Genomic DNA, 20902 nt, shown 5'->3' on the forward strand with positions numbered 1-20902 from the left:
TTTTTGAAACAACTTCAAGGTGCTCTTTAGAGCAAATAATCTGAGTGATTTGTTTTTTTACTTTGTAACTTTTTTGTTTTGCCCTATTTTTAAAATAAATTATTTTTAATTACAGTTGACACACAGCATATTAGTTTCAAGTGTACAACATAGTGCTTCAGCATTTATATACATTGCAAAGTGGCACTGCAGTAAGTCTAGTAACCATCTGTCACTGTATGTAGTTATTATGGTATTATTGGCTGTTTTCTATGCTGTCCATTAAATCCCTGTGACTTATTTTAAGTTGGAAGTTTGAACTCACTCACTAATCACCTTCCCCTTTTCTGCCCAACCTCCCACCTCTTCTCCCTCTGACAAAAATCAGTTTGTACACTGCATCTATGAGTTTGATTCATTTTGTTGGTTTGTTTTTTGGATTCCACATGTAAGTGAAATCATATGTGTCTTTCTCTATATGACATATTTTAATTAACATAATACGCTATAGGTGCATCCATGTTGTCACAAATTGCAAGATTTCATTCTTTTTTATGGCTGAATAATAGTCCATTGTATGTATGTACCACATTGCTTTATCCATTCCTCTACCCATGAACACCTATGTTACTTCCATATCTTGGCTATTGTAAATAACGCTGCAACGAATATAGGGGTTCATATGTCTTTTTAGAATAAATACTTAGGTCATACTGTTGTTTTATTTTTAATTTTTTCAGGAATCTCCATACTATTTTCCATAGTGCCTGCACTAATTTTCATTCCCACTGAGTGCACATTTTTCTTTTCTCCACATCCTCCCCAACACTTGTATTTTTTTATAATACCCATTCTGACAATGAGGTGATACCTCATTGTTTTTAAATTTGCATTTCCCTGATGACTAGTGATGTTGAGCATCTTTTTATGTTTCTGTTGACCATCTGTATGTCTTTTCTTTTAAAAAAAAGTCTAGTCAGGTCCTCTGCTCATTTTTATATTTGGGTTGTTTGCTATTTGGTGGTATCTTTCTAACCTACGTGCACTAAAAACCCAAGACTAATGGTCTAATCCAGAGCAAAAGTCACAAGTTCCATCGACTTCTTTTATTTTCAGTTCCTAGTAGGAAAAAAAGTATTGATAATAAAGAACTATAGAGAGCAGAATCATTTTGGTTTCATCAAAATTTAACTACAAATATTTTGGCACTATATTTTAGTAACATTGAATAGCTCAACAGGTTATGAGTGGTTCTTACTCATATAAATGTTATATGGAATTGTATGTCATTCCCAGGTCGCCCTAGGTCTAACAGTGGGCTGAATCCTAAACATTGACATTGACATAATCAACTAAACAACTGACCATAGCTGTTTTTTTAAAAAAATATTTTCTATTAATTTTTATTCTTACCCTATAATTATGACTTTCCCAACCTCTCAGAATGGTAAGAAATCTGTACCCTTCCTAGTATTTTATTCCAATGATAGTTATCATCAGCTGCACATCCTTCCACATCTCAGCTTTGACATCTGTAAGTTGAATGTTCTACACCAGTTCTGTTTTTCCCCCATTCTCAGTAGTGATGCATAATAGATGCTTACCATCCCAAGAATGGCAAACTTTCACATTTTGAAGACCAATTAATTTTACACATGGGTATATGCTTAAATAATAACCATTAATAAAACTTTATTGATGTTTAACATAGAAAAATGTGCATAGAAATAAAGGTACAGCTTAGTGATTTATCAAAAACAAACACCTGTGGAACCACATCTAGGTGAGGAATAAAACATTGCTATACCCAAGAAGTTTGCCTTGTGCTTTCCTAATCACCGCCTATCTTTCTCTTCCCAAGAAGAAACCACTTCAGAATCGTAGTATTATTTGCATGTGACATCGTTTGGCTCAATATTATGTTGATCACTTACTGTGTTCCATTGCATCATTATACCAGAGTGCATTTATCCATTCTACTGTCGATGGACATTTATGTTATTCAGAATTTTTGGCTCTATGATTAATGTTGCAATGGAATCCTATGTCTCTTGTTCACATATACTTACATAACTACAGCCTGTACAACTATTGGATAAAGTATGCATATATTCCACTTTACTCCAGAATGCTTAACCGTGTTTCAGAGTGTTTATAAAATTGCATTCCAACAAGCATAGTGTGACAGATCTACTACTCTTTATCCTCACCAACACTTGATATTTTAGTCTAATATTAGCAGTTCTGGTTAGTGTGTATTAAGTACTGCACTGTAGCTTTAATTTGCATTTTCTTGGTTATTTATGAAATTGAGTACTTTTTCATAGGTTTGTGCAAGTTGGCTATACTTTTTTGGTGACATGACTGTTCAAGCCTAGTAGTGCCTTTTTCTTATATATTGTGAATATAAATCCTTTGTTATATTAATGCTGGCAAGTTCTAAAGTGTTATGTTTCTATTAAAATTCCTGATATTAATTGCTTTTCCTTTTTTACATAAATTTCAGGTGTACATTATAATTCAATATCTGTATACTATATTGCTTGCTCAAAAAGTCTAATTTCCTTCCATTACCATATATTTAACCCTCTTTACCCAAACACCACTCTTCCTCTGGTGACCACCATTCTGTGTGTATCTGTGAGTTTGCTTTTGTTGGTTTGGTTAGATGGTTTATTACTCTAGTTTTATATTCTATACATGAATGAAATCATGTTTTTTGTCCCTTTCTGTCTATTTCACTTAGCATAATACTCTCAAGATCCATTCATGTTGTCACAATGCAGTAATGGCTGAGTAGTGTTCCATTGTGTGTGTGTGTGTGTGTGTGTGTGTGTGTGTGTGGCATAGGGGTATACATTTCTTTACAAATTAGTGTTTTTATATTTTGGGAGTAAATACCTAGAAGAAGAATTGCTGGATCATGTAGTAGTTTTACCTAATTTTTAAAGGAATCTCCATGATGGTTTTTTTTCAAGGCACAGTATACATTTTATTCTGCATGGTTATTGTACAAAAAAGCCCCACTTCCCTTGAGAAACAGTATTATGTAAAACACACTTTGAACACTGAATATTAAAATATTACATCATACCATATAAATGAAGAGAAGTGAACAAAAATAACACAGCCTTCCACCCTTCAATATTCTAAGAATATACCACAGCATTGATAATATGAAGGAAAATGCTTGGAATTGTGTTTAAATTCAAAATTCTTCAGGTTGTTCTCCACTGGGAGGCGAAAAGGTAATCAGGTTACCACCAAAGGACATGTGTTTGGCATGTTCTCGACGTCTCCTCAACAGGAGTGAGTGGATCACTGCTGTTTAGGCCTGTTGAATCAAGAAGATGACATTCAGTCATAGACTTTTATTATCAAATAACACTGAGTGGGAAATTTTAGTTTCTTCTTGTGAGATGTTATTTCACATTAGTGGCTGCACCAATTTACAGTCCCACCAACATTTGTTATTTCTTATCTTTTTGATGATAGCCCTTCTAATAATTAATGATGTTGAACACATTTTCATATGTCCATTAGGTCCCTTGCCCATTTTTAAATTAGATTGTTTGCTTTTTTTTTTTGTTACTGAGTTGTCTAAGTTCTTTATAGATTTTGGCTGTTAGTCCCTTATTGGGAATATCATTTGCAAATAACGTATCCCATTTGGTTGGTTGCCTTTTAGTTTGTGGATTGTTTCTTTTGCTATGCAGAAGCTTCTTAGTTTAAAGTAGTCTCCATTATTTTTGCTTTTTTAAAAAAAATATATTTTATTGATTCTTTACAGAGAGGAAGGGAGAGAGAGAGTCAGAAACATCGATGAGAGAGAAACATTGATCAGCTGCCTCCTGCACATCTCCTACCGGGGATATGCCCGCAACCCAGGTACATGCCCTTGACTGGAACCGAACCCGGGACCTTTCAGTCCACATGCCGACGCTCTATCCACTGAACCAAACCGGTTTCGGCTATTTTTGCTTTTGTTTCCCTTGCCGTTTGAGTCAGGTTCACAAAAACATCTTCGAGAGCAGTGTCCATTAATTTAGAGCCTATGTTTTCTTCTATGTGTTTTAGTTCTTACATTCAAGTCTTTAATAAATTTTTAGTTAATTTTTGTGTATGGTGTAAGATAGCAGTCTATGGCTGTACAGTTTTTCCAGCACCACTTATTAAGTAGACTTTCCTTTCTCCATTGTATGTTTTTGGCTCCTTTGTCACAAATTAGTTGACCATAAGTATATGGTTTTATTTCTGAGATCTCAGTTCTGCTCTATTGGTCTGTTTTCTGAAAATATCATATTCTTTTATTAGATGCAAAAATCCTCAACAAAATACTAGCAAATCTATGTTCAGAGCTATTGGCCTGTAATTTTTATCTATTTATTTTTGTGATGTCCTGGTCTGGTTTTGATAACAGGTAATGTTGGCCTCATAAAATGAGTAAGAAAGCATTTTTCCTCTTCATTTTTTTTTCAAAGAGTTTGATATGGATAGGTAAATCTTTTAATGTTTGTTAGAATTCACCAGTGAAGCAATTTTGTCCTGGACTTTTATCTTTTGGGTGGCGTTTGATTACTATTTTGTTGTTGTGTTTTGTTTAAATCACCATATTATTTGCTTCCTATTTATCTCATCTGTCCTAGGTTCTTTCCCCCTCCCCCTATTCTTGCATTTCAAAAAATGGATTTTGAAAACAATTCCATCTTTCCATATGTTTTAAAGGACCCCTATTCAGCTATTATAATTTTTTTAAATGTAAAATGTAGAAAGTAAGTTAATTCTTGAGTTTTATGTATACATAATTTTATACTTCCTTTTGAAAACATACATTCTTTTCCATGAAAACTATTTAATGGCTACATGGCAATGTATTACACATGGCATTATAGCATGTTTATAAAATTGTACATATATATTTCTTTAATCATTTCTTATTGGACATTTAGGTATTTCTATCACTATTTTACATTGTAAATGATAAAATCAGCCATTTCAGACTTCATAGATCTTTACTTATTATGTTCCATTTCTGATTTTTAAAAGTTTTACAAATATTAAGTATTTTCAGATGTATAATTTATTGATCTCTTAATCTTTAATCATAAATGATTAAAAGAGCCCTAAAGTAATTATTAGCCAGGTATTAACTAATAATTTCTGCATGTGTGTATATTGGTGAAATTAGCTCATATTTTGTCACCTTTGACATTCTAACAAACATCTGTTTAAAATGATGTATCACTATGATCAATTATGATTTGCCTTGTACTGTTTTTCTGATTAGGAATTGTGTACTTACACAATCAATGGGGTGATCAACTTTGCTAAATTAAAGGCCAATAGGTGAAGAGGAAGAAAGGGGAGGAGTCTAATCTATTCAGTATCAGTATTTCCAAAATAATGTTTGGATAATGGGACTGTTTCATTTCCTCACCAATTCTATGGCAACAACTAGTTGTAACATTTCCAAACATACCTGTGCTGTACTTTGACTTACCTTGACTCATTTGGTTGATTTGCAGCCAGTTGTTCATCTCACGATATATTCATTGCTACTCGGCAAGATGACGGCCACCTTAAATCCTTCTTGACCTGACAACTCAAGCCCATTCTCTCCTCCTCTCCCTACTGGCGTTCCTGAGATGATCACTTATCCCGAGTCAGGTCAACAAGGGCCAAGAAGTATCCATTCCACGCCACGATGTCTTTTTGTCCTTTTGGTAAGTAAACTTCCACTTGCCTGGTTTGTGGTGTTAAGATCCCAAAGCTTTGAGGCAGCTCAAAGTATGCTTAATGCGGACACTCAGAAAGTAGAATCCAGGACAGGGGAACAGAGAGCTGATGATATCACCTGAACCCCAAATCTAGTTGCACAAAATTGGGTATTCCTAACCTTTTAATATATGAGCCAATAAACACTTTTCTTTTTGTGTAAGACAAGTTGTCAGACTTTCACTCACAATAGAAAGTCCTCACTTTATGGGTCCTCTGACTCCCCTCGGAGCACTTGTCACAGTGCAATTTTTATTATTTATTTAATGACGGCCTCTCTGCCATTACCGCAGTCTCCATGCAAGCGGCATTGGTATCTTATTTGTTCACAGCTGCTTCCCTAATGCCTAGGACAGTTCTGATTCATTACTGGCACTCCATGCCATACTTTTCTTAGCTATGTTCCCCAAGAGTTTAAGAAACGAATATTATGGAGTTTTAATTTTTGTATGTGCATGAGAGCTGACAATTATTTCAGGATGATAAAACTTGTATATATTATAATGCACGTGCATAAATTTATATGGTAATCATCTCCCACAGAATTAAAGATTGCCCACGATCTCTAAATGGAATGAAAACCAAGACCTCTTTCTTTGCTGTTAAAACTTAGGCGAACTATTTCTTGGAGCCTCAGTTTGCTTACCAGGAAAAGGGGCTTACCACCAGGCAGGTATTTGTACATAGCCTCTTGGTAAGTGGAATTACTATTAGTACAAAGAAACTAATCAGATAACCAGGGGGAACCTATATAACATTCAAAACCAAGTGGTTGAGTGGACAAAAGCAAAGGCCAGGGCTGCATTACACTGACATTTTTATTAGAATTTATCTGTAACAAATGGAACTTGTGTCAGCAAAGAACTGATTTTCATACAGACTTCTTTCGCCACCAATGTAACGAAGTAAGAAAATAAAAAGCACGCCTTTCATTCTGTAAAACATTTACGCGTACTACTAATTAGAGGTAATTGTATTTTTTAACAAGCCATTTTACAAGTTATTTTTTTTTTAAATTTTTCAGTCTATGCATCCAAAATGAGAGCAAAGAACACAACTGTTATTATCGTTTTAGACACTCCAAGCTTGGATGGCAAAGCCACGTAACGGATGGAGAGGATGGACCTGCAGCCTTCTGACCTCTGCTGGAGTATCAGGGCACCCATAAACCCAGCGGCAACAAAACCCAACAGAGGAGAAAGAAAAGGTAAGTGAAAAATCAAAAGGAGGGGCTAAAACCAAAGCAAAACCGAGAATAAACGGGAAAGAAAAAAAATCTGTACATTACTGCAGAATTTTTCCCCTTCCTGTTTCTACGTCGAGTTATTTACATACACACAAATGAATTTCTGAAGCAGTTTCTTACAGATGGGTTCAAGTAATAACATTATTGGGTGTAGAATCAATAGGGCAGTGCATAGTACAAAGGTATAGAAAGTGCAAAGTTCCCTAGAGGCCCTTCCCTCCCCTGGCTGTCCTCACTGTTGTCTAACCATGCAAATCATTTTTAAAAAAGAGCTAAAATAAAGTTCTGTACAAATCACTTCTTATATATTTTGATTTTTTTTACCATTGTAACTAATTACAAAATTATACATAACTACACGTACATAGGTAAATAATAGCACCGTACTGGTTATGATGATGAAAATAATTGGAAACTTGAGCGTTTATGTGGTAATGGCAGATAAAGATGTTCACCTGGGAAAATCAAACTAGAATGGTTTGTACAGAAAAGCGCAGAGTGGAATGCACATCAATGACAGGAGGGAGTTAGTTCTCGGAACAGCTCCTGAACAGGAGGATCCCTGGAAGTCTCCGCCTGGTTCGTCTATGGTATGCATCCCATTCGTTTCTTTCTCAGGATTCTTCTCCACTTTCCCTTTGCCAAACGGGCGGTTTTTGTCTCGGGGAGAGAAACTGCTCATTGCGCAAGGGTTCTGGTGTGCAGTACACCATCTGAGTCAACATGGCATGTCGGCATGATGCGATGTCTGTCTAATGGCCCTCTTTGTTTCGCTAAATGAAAATTACAGCACTGAGTAATCTGGCACTTGGATAACTCTCCAAAAGGTACGAACTGAAAGGAAACACACCCACGTAGTGCACATTCTTCTCTGGTTCTGATGTAGGTTAGAGAGTCTCATTCTGAGGTAGCCTTCTAGATACTTTTTTTTTTAAGTATTATACATTATTTTCTTTTTTTCTTCCTTTTTTTCTTTTTTACAAAAGTGCTCATATATGATACTTGCAAGTGTTTGGTCTCTTGGATTTCATTCTGTTAGTGATGGGAACATGTAGAAAACAGAACATCAATGGAGCTAAGATTAAACCAAAATATTATACCTCTATGGACACTCTTTATGAGTTCCTTGAACATTTGGAGGATTCTTTAAAATTGTGGAAGATATGGCAAGCTCCTGCCATCATCCATGGCTTCCTATAGTAATTTGGGGGGGAGATATATACACATTTAAAAAATGTCCCCTTTTAGAAAAAATCCTAATGGAATAGCAAATATATTCCGAAGTGGTCAATGATAGTTGTTACTAAAATAAGTTTGGTGCCTTTTCTGGATGTTCCAGAGCGGATTTGGGAGGGATTAAAAATAAAACCAGTGGCTTTTCCTGATGTGGACAATTATAAAAGGAAGAAGGGCCCTGATTATCCAAGTGCTTTGGGCTGGTACAATCACTAACCTCCCCGACCTGGTTGAGAACTAGGAATGCATATTATTCAAAGAGTTTCTGTACATGTGGTAAACAGATAATGCTTTAATAGGAAGAGTAACATATACGAACAACTAATGGAAATACGAACCAAAAGCTAAAAAGAAATGCTATTAAAATAGGCATCAATTATAAGGCACTCTAAATGCAAAACTAAAACCAAAAAGAAAACAAAGAACAGCACTTCCCAGGAATGCTGTATGCCACGAAATGTTTCTGACTGAACAGAGTAACATGAGTTTGGCTTTGCCCCTGTTACATATCATAAATGCAAATTTCATAGCACATACTATAGACAATATACGATTGAATACACTTTTTTTAAACAACTTGATAGCTGATATATTAAAACATTCTCCCCTCCTAAAGGGATATGCACTGACCTTTCCCACATGCACACCTCTTAGATATTTAATATGTTTTTTATTGCACTAGAGTTGTTAGAAATATCGAACTTTGTTGGAAGCCTGGCTAACAAAATGGTACTTGTGAATATGGTTAGGTGGGTGGGGGGAGATTGGGTAGGAAATTAGGGGGTGAGGTTTGACAATCACTGATGTGCATTCCTCATTGCCCTTAAAAAATTAAAATTTTGTGATATTAAGAAATACCAATGTCATAAAATAATTGAAAAAGATGTTTACAATAGCTTTTCTACCTTAAAAAAATACTAAACCATGGAAGAACTGAATGATAGCTATCTCTATCATTTTGTGTGAACACACTGTCTATATATACATAGACACCCCTATAAAATACGGATATATATGTATATATGTTAGCAGCAACTTTATACTTTGCGCCTCCCTGTTGATTCTAAAAACAAAACAAAACTCTTTGATTATTTGAAAAGAATGGGTACTTTCTTACCAGACAGACAGAAGTGTAAAAGTAATATCTGATGAAACCAATACTGTAGATTGAGTATTGCACAAAAATGTGCAAAATTTCATATGTGATATTTCTACAGCAAGATATGACAGATAACGGTTGTACAGCTGAAAAAAAAAACCCCTACAATTTGGAAATAAAAAAAAAATGAAGAGTTATGTAACCTTTTTAAAATTTACTTTATAGAATGATAGATACATTTTGTTAAAAAAAAAGTTTACACAGTTAAAAATGAAGCACAGGTCAGCAGTATCTTACAATACTAAAAAACTAAATCAAAGACTTTCTTTTTAAACATTCCCCCCTTTTCTCCCTAAAATGTTAGTATGAGCAATATGGTGGGAAGGGGTCATGTTGAAGCAGTTCGTGTTACCATGAGAAGCCACACCAGCAGACATCCACGCGGCACTCCTCCTTGTACCTAGTGAGTGATCCTGAACAAGATGCTGGTTCTTTGTTGAGATTTCTTCTTCCCTTTATTCTGAATCCTTGAGGTATCTGAAAATAAAATCCTCCAGATCCCTCATCAGTCAGGATTCTCTTATTATTTTCAGATTAGATTATTAAACTGGGAATTCTTGGTCCGCCCGGAAGAGTTTTTATTTTTAGTTTATTTTGTGTGTAATAGTCCCACTAAGGGGTTGTTACCTAGAAGTTAAGAAGGACTTCTCAAGTGCCCTGTATGGCTCAGAAGAGACTCCATGGGTATTGAAGGGCCCGCTGTAAAAATCCAAAATGGGTCAGGGGTTTCTACGTTGCATAGTGATCAAAGCTGCCCAGGTACTCGAGTGAGGCTCGATAGCAGAACTGGTACTGGTCCTGCAGGGGGAAGGCATGGCGAGAAAGACAAGAAGGGGCCATGAGCACAGCACATCAGAAAAGTGAAAATCGGTGTTAGAAAACAAAGTTGCATCTTGTTGAGGGCAAAATCACTACTTTTGTCAATCAATCCAATCCAATGACCAATCGATTTTAGCGAGCAAAGAGCGATCAGCCACATGGGGTGTTCATTAACCACCAATCAATTGGACTAAAATAGTCTCCCAATTCCAAGTAGTGACAGCTCCAATGAACATTATCTTCCAGACCAGTGTGAACCTTCTCCAAGTCGTATCAAATAACCACCACCTATGGAACACGTGAGCTCCTCATACATCACAGTCCTCCTTTACAATTACCTGCTTATTTGTGATAACGGAACTCATTCTCGGTTTGCATACTTAAGAGATGCTGATGCAGACACACACTGTCCCACGGAACATTTAGATTCACTTACCTCTGGGCTATTGCCAATAGAATTTAAATTTTAAAAAAAGTCTTAAATTTTTTTAAAAGTCTTATTAGACAGTAGACCTTGCCACCTACAATCCGAATTACCCAACATCATTTCTGATATTCTTATATATTTGAGGGAGGCAGCCAAAAGGTATCTGGTGAGGCACACAGAGCCATTAATTTATTCAGGACTCTGGACCTGAAGATTTTCAACTCCTGAAAATGGCAACACAAGACTGGCTGTCCACATAAAAAAATCCCTGTGCCACGGGCCTAATTCAGTATGACTGCTGCTTTAAAGGCCTACCCTAAAATAACAGTGTGAAACATGTCCTTTTTTAGACAGGGGAGAACACAGTCATTTAGGAATATGTTGGGGTACTATTGGAGAGATGGAAAAATTATAATTTACAGATGAGAAAAAGTAGGGTTTTCCTCGTAAAAGAAACTTATTTTCAGTAGCCAATGGGCCCGAAAGTAGATAGTTTCTATTTTGCTTAAATGTGCATTTTTCTACAATAAAAATGGTAATGCAAAATAAATGGAGTTTGCTTTCCTATCTTGTCACAGTAAGTTGCTTGGCTAAATGTTAAGGCTTTTTAAACGTCCAATTTCCCTCTGTCACCCCCAACACCTATTACGTTTGTCACGCTGACATAATGTTTTGAGTATTTCAAGCCAAATGCTTGCACTATTTTGAAATCAAAGTCTGAAAGGTATTGTGAGTGACAAATTTAGGAACACATATAACCTACAGAACTTGTTGGCCTTTTGATAAACAAACACAATGTATCTATCACTCATATTATCCTTAGAAATGATTAGTCAATGGGCCAGACAGGCCAAATCATGAACTCATATTTTTCTGAGTAATATGAGAATTTGCATATTGATTATTGGACTAGAAAATGGGGGGCTAATTTCTCTAGGTCTTGTCCAGGTATTAAATATTTAAAATGACCATTATTAAGAAATCAGCTATAAAGCAGCTGATCTTTAACCCTTTTCGGTCCAACGTCCAGGCTGACTCGACAGACCAGGCGATAGGAGCAGGTCCAATGTGGAGCTGAGGCCGACACCGCAAACTGCTGCGATTATATGCATTGTCAGTAAGTTAAACATTCAATCCTGTCAATTAATTTGGACCAGACTGTTTGAATTCCAAAAATAAAATTGGACCACGAAGGGTTAACATCTAGGCATACAGAAAGAGTATGGAGTAGTACAATGGGCTGAGGGTCTATTATAAATCAGGCATTGCAATTTTTATAAATATACCACACTAATATATTACACATTTATATGTAAATATTATTTATGTGTATATAACAAACTATGCGAACTTGCCATTTTTAGAGGCCAAATATTGTTAAATAGTGACACTTTAATATGGTTCAATCTACCATATAATCTCACCTAACTCCAGAAACAACTCCAAGACATTGTCACTGTCACTCCCATTTAACCAAGGGATGGATGAGGTTCACAATTTGAAACAATTTGATACTTTTCCTACAATATTTTCCTGTACTTTGCCTCTGATGATCTCTGGACTCTAGAAGGTTCTGGCTAACAAAATCTCTTATTTGGCTCTTGAAGATTTTTCTTACCTCTGTCTGTACCATGGCTGGTCGTTGTGTTCTCAACATTTTGACAGTCTGGAAGATATCTACAACTCCTTCATATCTCATTCTCTCCAGAACAATGCTTAGTGTTATGAAGACTCCAGTTCTTCCAACGCCCGCACTGTCACAGAAACAAAGGCAACATTCCTGATGAGATGCTCAAAGCCATGGCTACATTTACTTCTAAGTGGACATGTGTCCACTAGCTTTCAAAATGCATAATGTCTCCCACAGCCACAGTCAGGAAAATGTGGTGTTAAAATCACCCAATGATTACTTTTGGGATAATGTGTCGTGGTAACGAGAGAATGAGTATGGAATAATTAGGATTCAGTCTTCTAAATCAAAATGACTTTCCAATTGGGATCATATGTCTTTTTGGAAAGATCAAGCAAACACATTATAAAATAAAGGAATAAAAGGAAACGTAAATAATTATAGATTTGTACTCTTCACGCAGATCCTGAAATTGTAAACCTTGCCTGCTTCGTATTTTTAAAATATGAAGTAATTCAGATAAGGTGAGGTAAACTGAGCATGTTCAAGTTCTCTAGAGTTTTACTTCTTGTAGCCACTTAAAATTTGTTCAGGATGTCCCATCACCTAGACATGTAAATAGGAAGGTATATAGACTATTCAAACTCAGATATTTTTGATATGAGAGAGTTTCTTTATCAGGGTGTTTTTTTTAATACAGAATCCTAATTCAATTTTCAGAATGGGTCTATGAATACCTTATACATATGAGTTGTGAAAGTTATATATATATATTTTCTGTTTAATGAAACATAAGTTTAAGAAGTCTCTAAGAGGGGTCTCTAACCTAAATGAAAAAAAAAAACTAAGAGCTATTTCTTTATACAATTATATAGCATTTTAAACACCAGGATCCTTTTCACCACATTAATGAGTTTTTGAGTTTCTCTCTGTTTTCATTATTGTTTTAAGGTAATTTCAGGATCTTAGTGCAGCAAGAGAAGGAAATTAATTCATAGCTTTTGTGCTCTTAAGAAGTAGAAAAGCATCTGGAGGTTCAGGTAATGAGGAGAAGAGTGAATAATCTGAGAAATCCCTACATTTTTGGATCCTAATTAAACGGCCTGTGTAATGCTTGGGTACAGGCTGTAGAAAATGGATGGATTCATTTACTTGAGGATGTAGCTGACAAGCATATAAATAGTGTGTCCCTTTATAAACTGGGTTTTCTAAAGAGTCCTAGCAAATGTTAACTGAGGCTTTAAAATCCATGGATAGTCTTTACAAAGTGGCTGAGCATGTCCTGGAGCAGGCAAGGGCTCTCTGTTAAGATGGCATAGATGACCTTGAAAATCTCTATCCTCAGAGACTATGATTTATGATCTTTTTGTGGAATGGTCTCTAGGTACTCTAGAGTCCATCTTACCTTGATTTAATTGCTCAAATGTGACAAAAAAAAAGGTGGCTTTTTTTTGCTTTCTACCAGACACTTTTAGAAAAATAATAGGTACTGGCCTTATACCTTCTGAATTATTGACTGTATTATTTTAATAAGGAATATATATATAAAAGCCTAAGTGACCATCAGACTGTTCAACCGTTCGACCAGTAGCTATGATGCACATTGACCACCAGGGGGCAGTCTCTCAATGTACAGGCATGGAATCATGGAACAAACTGATGAATCTCAGCAGGGAGGGAGGGCGAGAAGAGATTAACCAAAGATCTTATATGCATATTAGAGGCTCGGTGCACGGATTTGTGCACTGGTGGGGTCCCTCGGCCTGGCCTGCATCCTCTCGCAATCCAGGACCCCTTGGGAAATGTCAGAGAGCCAGATTTGGCCTGATCCCCACAGGCCAGGCTGAGGGACCCCACCGGTGCACAAATCCATGCACCGGGCCTCTAGTAAATAAAATAAGTGGCATTTTTAGGATATTCCCAGATAACAGAAAATAATGGGAAGCCTTTAAGATATATATGTATATGAAGTCATAGAATTTATACTATAGGTGTGTTTAAAGCATTTTGTGATGACAGAAGCAATGGGAAGTCACACACACACATACACCTTTACATACTTATGGAATGCCTGAAGTTAATCATGTTTATTAAGTATATTCTTTTCTTTATATTGGACAAGTTTGATCAAGAATTTGGGCCAATTATATGGAAAATTAAGGGAATAGCCAGATAATTTAACTCTAATATATCTACTTTGTCTGAACTCTTAAGCCAATGTACTATTTCCTACATGCTCTTTGATTGTCTAGAGCAGTGGTTCTCAACCTTCCTAATGCCGAGACCCTTTAATACAGTTCATGTTGTGGTGACCCCCAACCATAACATTATTTTCGTAGCTACTTCATAACTGTAATTTTGCTACTGTTATGAATCGTAATGTAACGTATTTTCATTGTTACAAATTGAACATAATTAAAGCATAGTGATTAACCACAAAAACAATATGTAATTATATATGTGTTTTCTGATGGTCTTAGGCAACCCCTGTGAAAGGGTCATTCAACCCTCCAAAGGGGTCACGATCCACAGGTTGAGAACCACTGGTCTAGAGCCAAGGATTTTGGATAACTCAACACAAAGCAAATGTGTATAAATAAGGTCCGATCCTCATCCACTATGCAATGCCTGGGACACACAGTGTGCTAGGAAGGATCTCACAGCTCCTGAGAACACTGAGGTCCAGAGAAACGTCCCTAGTGCCATAGAGCGACAGCCGACAGAGTGGAACCAGGACTCAGACATTGGAAGCCCCACTCGAACAGTTCTCCTATTTTGAGACCCTGTCTTCCATGTCACTAGGAAATGTAGTTGGTTTTTGTCATTCCTTTTTGAAGCAAAATCAATTTAATAAACTCAACATTTTGACCACAAAGAAATTAAAAACGGAGACTTCAAAAATTGCTAGAACCCTAAAATAAAATAAGTGAATTCCCTTTGTTGGAAGATTTTTGCACAGAAACTTCCAAAAGCACTGAATTTATGGTGAGTGTCCTCTCTGAACCATCTACTTTCTATATCTATTAACTTTAATACCTGAATTATAAAATCCTGTGGAAACTATTGAAAATAATTAACTTGAAGGTGCTTCATTTTCTGATACAGCCACAATTTTCAAACAAATTACAATTTTAACTGAGGTACCCTTTTAATCACTTATTGACTGGCAAAAATTAGTATTGTCATTAAGGCTTGATCACTATTTATGGTTTCCCAAGAAGACAAACACAGGAGTAAGACACTGAAAGACAGTTATCAGTGTAATGCTATGAATGCAAATAAAGTCAGACACGACTGACTGAACTAATTTTCACAAGGGGATGTGCCAGTAATTCCTGTTAAAATAGGCCAGAGAAACACAGTGTAGTTCTTTGTTACAAGAGGTAAAAGTTGGGGATAAAAACCTTCCCCTGGCTATTTTCCTTTTGTGGAAGGAAAGAGAAGTGAGTACTTGCTATAGGTTTTACAATACATTTTTTTTTTGAGAATAAAATGTCTATTATGCAGATTGACTACAAGAAGCTTGTCCTGACAATAGACAACAATACATAGTTTCAAAGTTACCACCACATTAATCACAAGTGGAAACTCACCATTCCTGATTCTTAGCTCACCTGCAATGGACTGAAATGGGTCCATCTTGGCCAAACTGCTCTTTTGTTTTGTGAACTTGGCCGATGAAGTCAATAAATCCTTCTCCAGACTTTGGCACGCCTTGCTCTGGCCAGTCAGTGAACTGGAACTGTCTCACTGTTCGGGACTGACCGTCCTTCAGGGAGAAAGCCACACCCAGCCAGAGGACGCCAGAAGGGTTCAGCCACGCACAGGCACAGCAGCAAACATGATGGTTTTTCCAGAAAGAAAATAAAATGGGGGGGAGGAGGGAGATAGACACATATTTAACTAGGAGCTTACATTCATGTCTTATCTGCTATGAACACTGTCTCCATTCACATATTTATTTACATTGCAATTTTTTTTTTGCTCTCACAATTCCCACCTCATAAAGAGTCATCTAGTTCCTATATTAGTATGTTTTGAGACCCAAAGTTTGCCTCTGAAACCCAGGTGGAACCTATACACTCTTCTAAAAATTTGTGAATCCAATCACTTCTTAATATTGAAAGGAGCGCCCAGGCATGTCATCAAGAGCAGAGAGTTTGCTATTGACACAACTTTGCGTCTGCTGGGCTTGCTTATTTCTAGCATTGCGAAATGACCAACAGTGACATGGAAAAGAGCGGACACAGATGAGGTAGCGGCTGTTAACCTGGACGGCCCACATGTCTCAGAGGCATACAATTTCCAGACAATGGCAGGACATACAACATGTGCCTTGTGACCGACTATGCTGCTGAGTAAGAAGTGAGGCATCCCTCAAGTAGATCAGAGAGATTGCTAGCACATAAATGCTCTATTCTCCAAAAGGACTCTTCCTGGCTGACCACGTGTAGGGGGTTTGAACTCAGACAAAGCCAAACACGAGAGGAAACAGGTGATGGAAAAGAAGATTTTTTTTTTCTACAGTGATTAGCAAGCAACACTGCTTTGACTCATGAAGTATAAATGGTTTGAAAAGAAGATACTAAGGCATTGCTGATTCCTCCCGGAATTTTACAGTATTTTTGGAAGCACAACAAAAGCAGAAGGGGCTTCTGTTTACAGGAGCAGGAAGAACAATTATGCCCATCACCTTTCTCCCCAGAGGCTAGACAATGCAGGCCTGTCATCCTCTGAATGTTCTTTCTGACCACAGCTGCTTTCAACAGCAAGAAGAGGTCTTCAGCACAAACCCTTACTCTTCAGCGAAGAGACCACCTGGCTCCACTTATAGGCTACCTGTTTAACAACACTCTATCCGTAAGCGCCAACTTGCTTTCTAAACTGGGAAGTTGAGATTAGAAACACACTAGGAGCACAGACAGCAAATGTTTTGTCAGCTAGGAAGACTATTCAATCACAGGAAGCCTTTAAAAAGCAAACAAAGGCATGCCCAAGTTTCTGCCTCACTGTTTCTTTTGAGTATTGTGATTAGATTTAATTTGGGCAGGAGAGGAGTGGCAAAGAACGTTATCATTAGAAATGGTTGCTGAGTTTGCTTAGAATGCAAGTAACATTTTTTCATTCACGTATCTTGCTCCCAATTCTGAAAGGGCATTATTATTAGAATTATTTTTTAAACAATGGGGTGGGACACCAACGTATGCTTACTTGGGCAGCTCAAAAACGACACCTAGGAACTTCACTGCTGCCTTGTGTAGAGTCACTTTCCGAGTAGTTAAGACTTCAGATTTTCTAGCACTAACAGGTCTGTCACCTGGGTCAACCAGCCTGCTAACCAATTTCTCTTTCACTTTAGGTCAATCGCCAGGTCCCCAGCTTTGGGGATTAGTGGACAATCTCTAAACATGAGTACTGGTTGAGAAATCAGCTTTCCAGAAAAAAAACACACACAATGGATCAAGTAAATAGCTTTACACTGGAGTTTTACTCGACCCACCCATTGTGACAGCTCCAGATACAAAGCAGGCTTTGGACTGAACCCCTCTCCCCCAGGATGTATTTGTAATCACGGTTGCAGAGTGGCTAAAGGCAAGGATATGAAAGTTTCTGCACAGAACATCTTACATCAGAGCTGAACTTTGGACTCAGCAATCTAGACAAGAAATGCAGAATGAAAATTAGCCAGCAAGGGTCGCGGGTGCACAGCTCTCACGGACAGACACATTAGCGCACCGAGGAATAAACCACGCCAGCAATCAAATTAGAATGTGCAAAGCTTGTCAGATTCCTCTAAAAAATGCCATTTGCTCTGCGGTTTTAAAATCATACCAAATTAACCTCCAAGCCCACATGACCTACAGGGCTTTGCAAAACAACAACATATTTACAGCCTCAAGTAATGAAGAAGTCAAGGAAGTTCCAAAGAGAATGTGGTGAGAAGGTGAACATCAGCGCAGCCAACCAATCAGTAAATGCTTCCCAGCACACACACTCACCAAATGCAATCTCAGAGTTGAGCTGCCAGATGTTACCTTTGAAAGGAAGCCAAGCTGGGTTTGTGAGAACACTTGCCAGACAGAAGAAAGTTACTCTTACATTAATAATAATAATAAAAAGTCTTCTAGGATGGGTGATCTCTTCACTAGAGAATATGGCCACTGGCCAATGTTTCTCCCAGAGGAGCACTTTAGGCCAGCGGTCGCCAACTCGTGGTCGGTGGACCACTGGTGATCCGTGAGGTCCGAAAGGTTGGCGACCACTGCTTTAGACTACTTTTCAACTAATGGTTGAGAGCATAAGACTGTGCCAACTTACCCTGGCATCTGTGACCTTGAATTCCCTTAGGATATATTGTGGCATGTTGTATTCAGCCATGGGATCTACAACAAAGTACTGGTATCTTGCAGATCGTTCTGCTGGCCAGTATTGGTGACATTTCTCCTGAAAGGAGAGACGATTCATGTAAACTATACACCATGTAAGTAAACTTTGTCTATCATCTAGTTATCTATATAACTCTTTCTCTCATTAATAAAATTCAAGCCCATTCCAGTTGCATGTGACTCTTTTTTTCTTTGAACCAATAAGTTTCCTGAGGATAGGGAAATCCTATAGTTCAATCCTTGCCCATAGCATCAAGCACAGTACTTGGAATATAATTGGTGGTAATATATATCCGTCAAATTGAATACTTCGATAGAGTAAGCATCTTCATACCTACAAGTTATCCAAATAATTATATCAGTCCTTGGGCATAAGGTTGGTCCTGTCAATCACACACTGCATCACTTTAGCAGACCTGGACCACTGTGGTTTGGGATGAAGAAAACCATCAAATGTGAACGGACAAAGAAACCTCTGAATTGATTGGGTCTAATCACTCTAGTCAGCCCAGGCAGTTTTAATGACTTAATGACCTTGTAGAATAATCAAGTCATTTTCCTAGTTCTTTTTCTCTCTCTTTGGGACCTAAAAGCTAGGTTTTAGAGACACATTTCTACAAAGAAAAGAGAGAGATAGAATATCTCAAACAAATATAGCAAAATGCTTACTTGCATCTATTGAATTTAAGGGGTAAGTCTTGATGTATCTCTAATACTATCTTCTGAATATTTTCGGGATAATCACTTTTTAAAAGTGGATCTGAAATTACCTTAGAAAAACAATGTAAATTTCCAACACTTTATTCAATGAGGGTAAATGGTGAGCAAGTACGAATATGCCTCAGGGATGAAAGTCAAATTACTTCCTACAGAGACATGATGGCCCCTTTGCTCCTGAAACTCCAGCTTGTCCAGAGTGAAAGGAAATGAGGATGTGTTGAGAGTCAGGGCGTAAGTCAAGGAACATCTGCTAACTTATTTGTCTCTCTGATTGTGTTTCACTGAAAAAAGAAAACTAGATCTTTCTTCAAAACACACAAATGAAAGAACTGGATGTGGCTTTGTAAGTTAAAAACCGACCCAGAGTAATGAGTGCCCAGTGTTTCAGGAGTACCCTGACTGTCAAAGAATGGCTCTGGCACTCCAGTCATTGACATGAAACCCCCACTTCTCCATGATGGAAATGTCTTATGAGGAGACACTCACTCTGCCCATCTCACGCAGCTTGGTGAGCATCACCACGATGGTGGAGTTGTGTTCCCAGAGCATCCGCCAGAAGTCTTCCGTGGTCTCCGCCAAGGGTCCCTGGGTAGCGATGTAGGCTTTCTGTTGTCTGAATTACCGGGAATGAAAATAGCATGTTACAATAACCAGAGAACACACAAAGGTTCACATTGGCTGTGTAAACATCCAACCCAGTAATAAAACTGAAAATATATCATTCATGCAATTGCAGTAAATGTCCATTAAGATTGTGTCATCAAATAACATTTATTACATTTTGGGGACTTAGCAAAAAAGAAACGGCTTTGTTAATATTATGATGTATGTCTATCATTATTATTTAAATTTTAGCGCAACACTAATGGCTCAATTTCATGTGCATACAAATCATTTAGGGAACAGTTGTGGGGCATCAATTTGAAGACATGACTTTTACACAATCTATTAAATTTATGAAATATGGTACAAAACAGCTTTTTTTAAATTAATTCCTTCTGAAGGAAGCGTGCAGGAGGCCAGATTAACAACTCCATGACAGCTTCTTCTTACTTCTATCCAAAATAATAGAAAACAAATACCATGGGATTGACTGCTGACCTACGCAGAAAGAAAATGCTTTGACTTGAGATAAAATTCATTCTGGCTATGAAACTAGGGCACATGCAAATATCAAGGCTTTGGATTGTCAGGGGAACAAGAGTATATACCTGTATCCATCAATAAAACTGGCATTGATGTAATCAGATCCTTCTACTCCTCGGATAGGCTGCAGGCATACCCTTGTGGATTCATATGGCATAATATTAACAAGGCGATTTTTGAATTTATTACATGGAAGATTGGCACTGATGAATCTTGAGGTGTGAGCTTTAGAGCTGGCTAGACGCTGTTGAATAGAAAAAAAAAGGAAAAATCTGACAAAGATCATTTTAGCCTATGGTTTGAATGCAACATACTTGAGAGTTCCTCTTTAGAGATAAAGCTTTGGTTTACTTCAAAGTAAATGACACATCAAACTGCG

At 37.2% G+C, this 20902-nt stretch overlaps 1 protein-coding gene and 1 long non-coding RNA gene across 28 annotated transcripts in view; one reads left to right on the forward strand and one right to left on the reverse strand.

The window, feature by feature from the left end:
• The window catches only part of LOC139021255 (uncharacterized), a 125737-nt gene that overhangs the window by 29358 nt on the left and 75477 nt on the right, over positions 1 to 20902 (forward strand). Inside the window, exons 2-5 of one of the 2 annotated variants that reach the window (XR_011473420.1) lie at positions 5505 to 5702; positions 6830 to 6961; positions 11672 to 11758; positions 17631 to 18811. This is a non-coding gene — a long non-coding RNA (uncharacterized lncRNA). Of the gene's footprint in view, positions 1 to 5504; positions 5703 to 6829; positions 6962 to 11671; positions 11759 to 17630; positions 18812 to 20902 lie in introns of those variants that run through there. The other variant, XR_011473421.1, reaches the window with a different exon arrangement.
• The window catches only part of PTPRD (protein tyrosine phosphatase receptor type D), a 2083672-nt gene continuing 2069324 nt past the window's right edge, over positions 6555 to 20902 (reverse strand). For all 26 annotated transcript variants that reach the window (XM_070431651.1, XM_070431673.1, XM_070431672.1 and 23 more), the window contains 6 exons: positions 20589 to 20767; positions 19864 to 19990; positions 18590 to 18715; positions 15886 to 16040; positions 12260 to 12395; positions 6555 to 10193 (listed from right to left, as the gene is read on the reverse strand). In XM_070431651.1, coding sequence (XP_070287752.1) covers positions 10125 to 10193; positions 12260 to 12395; positions 15886 to 16040; positions 18590 to 18715; positions 19864 to 19990; positions 20589 to 20767 — 792 coding nt within the window. In that variant the 3' untranslated portion in view covers positions 6555 to 10124. The remainder of the gene's footprint in view (positions 10194 to 12259; positions 12396 to 15885; positions 16041 to 18589; positions 18716 to 19863; positions 19991 to 20588; positions 20768 to 20902) is intronic.

The sequence above is a fragment of the Myotis yumanensis genome, unplaced genomic scaffold (assembly GCF_028538775.1).
Source record: "Myotis yumanensis isolate MYYU_CA2020_CCGP unplaced genomic scaffold, mMyoYum1.0.hap1 SCAF_12, whole genome shotgun sequence".
Lineage (NCBI taxonomy): Eukaryota > Metazoa > Chordata > Mammalia > Chiroptera > Vespertilionidae > Myotis > Myotis yumanensis.